The 7,039-nt window shown below is 35.9% G+C and overlaps 1 protein-coding gene across 1 annotated transcript; it reads right to left on the minus strand.

Annotated features, from left to right (window-relative positions):
• Positions 1-3,101: 3,101 nt before the first annotated feature.
• Positions 3,102-5,936, minus strand: LOC113301673. Its single transcript, XM_026550460.1, has one exon. The coding sequence runs from the start codon at positions 5,836-5,838 to the stop codon at positions 5,032-5,034; it is 807 nt and encodes a 268-aa protein (XP_026406245.1). The 5' UTR covers positions 5,839-5,936; the 3' UTR covers positions 3,102-5,031.
• Positions 5,937-7,039: the final 1,103 nt, after the last annotated feature.

The following is a 7,039-nucleotide window of genomic DNA, read 5'->3' on the forward strand; positions in this document are numbered from 1 at the left end:
TGAAAAATCAAGTTGGGTTTGAAATTGTGTCATTTGGGAAAAATTGAAAAAGTAAATTAGATTGAGAAAAAAGGAAATAAAAAAACTAAGATTGAAAAAGAGAGAAATAGATAGAAAAAATTGTGTAAATTTTTGGTGCAATTTTTTAGTTTGAAAATTACCTATTTATAGGCGACAAAAAACTTGTTGTTGGCGCTAGACTTTGTACCGAGCGATATTCTTGGTAGCGCTAGCGATAAAGACTCCATCGCTGGCGTTATTATCTATTTCGTTCGATAGAAACTCTATCACTCAGTGGTTTTCCCATAGTGGCGCAACTTATTTGCATGACACCTGGTATGACCAACAGGTTTTTTTTAACCTTGTGCATATGAATAAGCCTAAGATAACACGTTAAATATTCCCCTCATATTATTTTAAAGGACTTAGTTACAGGTTAAAACTTTCATTTTGTTACACAAGTACGATACGGCTGCATTCCCTAACTAATTACTCAAAGTAAAAGATAAAGATTAAAAATGCAAACAATGGTTTTTCATTAAAACTTGAACAATTCCAAAAAGATTTCATCTTTGTGAAGAGTTCATATTTCGTAGCTAGTAATATTATATGTTAGAGCATTGCTCGGTCGAACTCACAAGTGTTTTTATCTCAAGCTTGTTGTCAAATTTAGTTGTCAAAATGATATCTTGATTTCTAGTCTACAATTTGTTAAGTCTCGGATTAGGATACAAGTGTAGTTGAGAAACGGAAATCACGGCAGTCATCATTGTGTTCTACCGTTCGAAGGCGAAGATCAACCGAAGCTAGCTTTTGGATAACTTCTTCAACAAAAGGTAAGTGAAGACTGAACCACCTATTTCTCAAGTTATATTCATCTTTCTATCTATGAGACGATGTCGCATAACTAATTAGATTATCATAAGCATATCAAGAATTTCGAGTCAAGATTCATCTTGTAATTAGTCCTCCAAATATGACTAAGCAAGAATTATCATTCAAAAATAGCCTGGAACAGTGATATGTGTCATTGATATTATTTGGGAATGTTTTCAAGTCGATTTAGAGAAATATATAACTACTGTAGATTCAGATATAAAACAGTGTAATACCAGTCTTACAGACTTGGAAAAATGTTATAAGTCTGAAGTCGTAATACATGTACTCGTACACGTAACGTAGTAGCTATATGTCGGCAAACAGATATTTGGTACACATATTAGTAAGCACACCTTTAAAAGTATGCGAACTCGTGAATCCGGATCGGTACGCAAACCAGTGCGTGTACTAGAAAAGAACTGTTGGTTACAAAACCGGTTTGGTATCCACACTGGTACACGTACAAGAAAAGTTATGCGGACTCCGGAATGTGGCTATGTTTAAATGGTATTTGTACCCGTACGCATACCAAAAAAGTTATGTGGAATCCGGAACTCGTTATATTTAAATGGTATCCATACCAATACGCATACCGAAAAAGTTCTGTGAACTCTAGAACTCAGCTATGTCTTAAGGTTTACATACCGGTACACGTACCATGACATAATTGTTCACAAACCGGGTACGTAATTTTATCTTGTACGCCTACTTACCATGCCGATTAAATTCATATGCATATAAAATTATTTCTCCGAAATAATTAGAATTTGAATAATCTCTAAAAACACCATAAACATATTTGATCACATGATTGTGTTTCGAGTTAAGCCTTAAGTGTTTATGAAAATGCTCAAGCTTATAGTTCAGTTGGCTAGCTTCGGCTAACCATTCATGAGTGTGGTCATATACACGGTTCGGTTATTGTTCATCCTAACCAGAGTGTATATCTTCATTAAGTTAATCAGATTCAAAGATTCATCTAACTGTAGATATTGTTTGCTTGGTTCCAAAACTATCTTAGCTTAAACCTAAAGCAACCTATGCTTTGAATGTTTATATAAGGGGAACCTCAAACAACTGGGATCTTTGAATCCCAACACTATTTTTCTTGGTGTGTCATAGTTGTAACTAGAGTCGTCCTCTTCTTAAAACCCTTTTAGGGTTTAGCGACTACAAAGACTTCATAGGGATTCGTGAATCCATGTCCAGCTATTGTTTATCTGATAGCTCGAGTATCCTGATCTTGTTTGATTGTTGAGCTGCTCACTTGAACAAGATGGATAGAAATCATCAAAGTTCTCTCCATAACAGATTTTGTTGATTCCACAAGTTTTATACTTGTGATGAGGTGAATAATACTCTAGGTTGCACTTCGGGTTGCATAAGTCCGGATTTTGAGGTTCGCTAGACTCTGTCTATAGCTGTCGATTTCCATTACCTTGATCTACTATCAAAAAAAAAATATCACATATATATGTGCTTATCTATGGGAGGAAGATTGATTTAAAGTCTTCAATTGAGTTGAATAAGCAACTCTTAGTTGGTGCGACATCAGCTAAGGGAATCAATTGCGCGCAGTCCTGCTTGGATTCAAGAGGCGTAAGGAGCACGACTGTAACTGAATTGATGTGAGGGTTTAATTCGGTCTCAACTACATTCCAGTCAGAAGTTATTTGATAGTGGGCTAGTGTCTGTAGCGGCTTAATACAGTTTGGTGTTCAATCTGGACTAGGTCCTAGGATTTTTCAGCATTTGCGGTTTCCTCGTTAACAAAACTTCTGGTGTCTGTATTATTTCTTTTCGGCATTGTATTGTTTATCTTTATAATTGAAATATCACAGGTTGTGCATTAATCAACCAAAGTAGAAACATCTATCCTTATTTGTTGGAGACGACTTGATTGATACGTGGAAATTGATCTTTGGAATCATCGAGTACTCTCACCCGCAAATCAGGTTCACGGACTTGCTTCTATAGATTTTCTGATTGTGAGAGGCAGAGATAAACTCTGGATATTCTTTCTTGATTGAGATTCATTAAGTTGAAAACTTTCGGAATTGAATTTGGGTTTGTCCATACAGGTTACCTAAAAAAAAATTGGTGGTGTATTTTGGCCCCCCGTATTTTCATTATACATTACAGTTCACCAGATTTGGGAGCTCATGAACCTTCAAACCATTCACAATACTTTCTGGCAGATTCATGGAAACCAATACAGATAGTAAAGGAAAATATCCCGGTACTTCAACTGCATATCAGGACTATCCATCTCCAAATACACATATGAAAGGTACACAATAATCCGCCTCAAAAATAAAAATATAAAAATAAGAAAAGGTTCACAGTAATGTATACCTAAGAGTTGTATGTGCGCCATTAGTAGATTCTTCATCGTGAAAGTTGGCCCTTGTGTCCCAGACAAGTAACATCATCTCCAGTCATAGCGATCCATTTGAAATCTCTTGACTAAATTAGAGACACAATACTCTAAATGAAGCAATGATATACATACCTCAGCACCAAATAAGGTATATATACCCAACTCTGGAGAAATCCTTCTCTCAGCACCAAATGATATCATCTTAATCTGCCTACTCCCCTCTTATATCAACAACTTCCTCATCATCACTTAAAAATCTCTCCGGTTTGAACTACATTGGAATTTTCCTCAGCTATCATAAAATCCATTGCAGCACCTTGTATCCAGTTTCTTCAGGAACGGGATGACGAAGACAAGATGAGCTGGTGAGCGTCTTCTTAGTCCTTCTAACCACTGCTTTCAAATATGGCATCCTTTGTAATTACAACCCTTGGATCTCCCTTCTGATTTCACAACAGTTCTGATTTCATCCAATAAATTTGATTGCATATTTTGAGAATATTAGCGCACCATGATCCATCTAATGCAGATGATGCTGACTCTGTACCTCCATCCAAAATCTCAGAACACAAACAATTTCATGGTCATTCAAATTTCTACCACCACCTTCTTCAGGTGAGACATTAGGCGTGGATTTAAAACCAATTAGCCATGGGAGGGTGCTTAATATCAGTATATTTAGTGGACCTGGTGGAAGTTTTATGGAGTTGTTGGAGAATACTAAAGAGTGACTGACTTTAAGGGCGGGATGAATAAACAGGGTGAGCAATATGACTGTCAAGATGAACTCCATAAGTGACTCCATAAGTGAACAAAGAAGAAGAAGAGACTGGATATGATGAGGTTGTAAAACTACATATAGAGATAGCGTAAGCCGGCCAATTACAACAAAGAGTGAATTGTAATTGTCTGGCTTTACATATTCAACAAACAAATAACTGGAATAGCAACGATTTGTTTTATTTAATTAAAGGATGCTATATAATCATAAAACAAGTTCCTTAAGAATTTCACCAACTGTGACAACATCAACAACTATGTCGAATTCCTTTCTCCTTACTGTAGATTAACAACAACTAGTTTATCAAAATGGACTAAATATTTCAGGCTTAACAAGTGTTTTCTTTTACTACTCAACATTCAATCAAGAATGCTGACTTTTCGTTTATGTATTATATGTTGAACTTTCAACCAAAGTTCAAGACTCACAATTCAGAAATTCTATATGATTTCCTAGTTACCTTCGGTTTCCATCAATAGCTATTGTGGCATAAGTCATGAGTAAACTACATCAGATTTTGAGTTCTGCTAAGAAAGTGTGTGGTTTTGGTCCTTAATCATGGATTGTGAGACACAATCGACAACATTCATAACTATGAATTCAAGCGTTCATCGTCACAAACATAAAACTTTAATACGATGAAACAAGCACAACATAATGAGACCCTAACATCACATCTATACTCAACAAATAGGAGATAAGAATTAACAAATTGGTGTTTGCTGCAGAAATGAAAACTTAAGATATGCAATTTCTTAAGAAGAAGAACTAGAATATCAAGATTAAATTGGTAGAACTGCTGAATGAGATTCCCATGTTGACACTAGTTCTTATTACAGTATAACATTTTTGTATATCGATGTATATAATTTCATCTACTATATCTATGCAAATTCAATAAACCAAGATAAAAGCTGATTGTAATAGATTCATGGCAACCCTGAAACACAGAATATTGAAAATGATTATAAGAGATTACCAACATTTTTCATCACTTGAACCTGTCACAGTCACCATCAAAATCATCATCAGTTAGTAAATCTTCAATTTCAGAAACTTCAATCCTAGAAGAAGCTTGTTTAGCCCATTCAACAATTTTCTCGGCTTCTCTATTAAATGAAGTTAAATCAGAAATCAATTCATTATCTTTATCCCATTCAAATGGGTCCATTTCAAATCCTCTTGAAACCCTAGTTTCTTTTCCTTGTTTCCTTATTACCTTTTTTGGAGAACACCAAAAGAAACAATTTTGCTTTGCTAAAGATGAAGAAGAATTTTCTCGAGAAGAATCAGAAGAACTAGAACAAGATCTAATAAACGCTTGTTTTGATTTAGGTTTAGAACCAAAACTGGAACTCTTTTTCACCTGATTTGAGATTGACGGTGAAGAACCAATTTCTTTATTTGGGGATAAAACTTGGTTTTGAGGGATTTCAGTCTTAGGATTAGTTCCTGGAAATGATTTGAGTTTGGAAAATCGCTTTTCGATATCAGTAGTAGGACCAAAACTAGAATTTGGATTTGATGGAGACCCAATTTTTTGATTTGGGGATAAACTTTGTGTATCTTCTACTGATTTAGAAACTGGGTTTTGAGGGATTTCTAGTTTAGGATTGGTTCCTGGAAATGATTTGAGCTTGGAGAAACGACTTTCAAGATCAGTAGGAAGGGAAGTGTCTGAAATACCTGATAAATTGATGGATGCAATCTGTTCAAGAACACATTGATCCATTGCTTGTGAGATGATGTCTTCGACTGTGGATTCATCGCTTTCAGAAAAGCATGAGAAATCAGCCATGGCTAGACAAACAAACTACAGAAGGAGAGAGAGACCCTAGAGGAAGAAAAAGACAGAGAACAGGGAAGTAGGTAGTTCAGACTTGTTGACTGATTGTCACTAGTACCAACGGCTAACTCAAGTCTTTAGACTTTTTGACCGTTGGGGCCCAGTTTCTTTGGCCTGAAACCCACTTCTGGTACTTGCTTTCCCTTTCGGCTTTGAAGCGGTATGGAAAAACCCACCATGGAGAAGTAACTGGAAGTGGAAGGAGATGTGTCGTTTTTTACCCTTTCTTATTAATCCACTGTGGCTAAAGCAACTTTAGTCATATGGGTTCCTATATCCTCGCGTTTTTAGGGGCCACTCGAAAGGATTTAGGGGCCAACAATAAAACAAAAAAGGTCACCCAAAGGGAAAATGTAGCCGGCCCTTATCTCGCGTAATTCGTAATGGCGAAATTACCCTTATATATTCGGAGGATATGATAACATTGTTATCCTCCGATTGCAATCGGAAGCCAAAATATTTCCCAGACTTACGATTGTAGTCGGTGCAGTATTAGAATGATTTGTGTTTCATTTTTTCCATTTTTGAGTTGTTAGAGTTATAGAGAAGAAGGTGAAGGAAAAAAAGAGAAAACCCATTTTATCACTACAAAAATGGATGGATATGAAGAAGAAGTTGAGAATCATGACGAAGAACAAAATGTTGAGGGTTCACGACCGTTTAGAGAAGACGATTTGGGGTATATGTTGAATGATCCAAACTTTTGTGGAGAGGAAAACATAGACGACCCTTTCATGGAAGAAAATGGAGAATCGCCCGATATTGAAGCTAACGATGCATGTAAAACACAGGTATTGTGTTAAGAAACTCAAATACTCGATTTGCATGCGTTTGTGTGCTTTTGTAAACAAGAAAAACCGATTATTGCATGCATTGAATGCCATGAACTACCCAGATTCGGTAGATAATTTGTAGAATAAACCTACGAATATAACACACTGAGTACCAAATATGTATATTCGGTAGTTACAAGATACTAGTTTACTGCCGAAGATGAGAAAAAACCCAAACTGGTTTTCCAAAAATATCTACATTCGGTAGTTATGTAGAGTTATTTACCCCCGAATGGCCCCAAAAACGAATTCCTCAGAAAATTTCAAAACTCAGTATTCTTATCCTTTACAATCGGTAATAGTTTAACATTCTTTGACTG

This window comes from Papaver somniferum, chromosome 8, assembly GCF_003573695.1.
Source record: "Papaver somniferum cultivar HN1 chromosome 8, ASM357369v1, whole genome shotgun sequence".
In the NCBI taxonomy this organism is placed as follows: domain Eukaryota; kingdom Viridiplantae; phylum Streptophyta; class Magnoliopsida; order Ranunculales; family Papaveraceae; genus Papaver; species Papaver somniferum.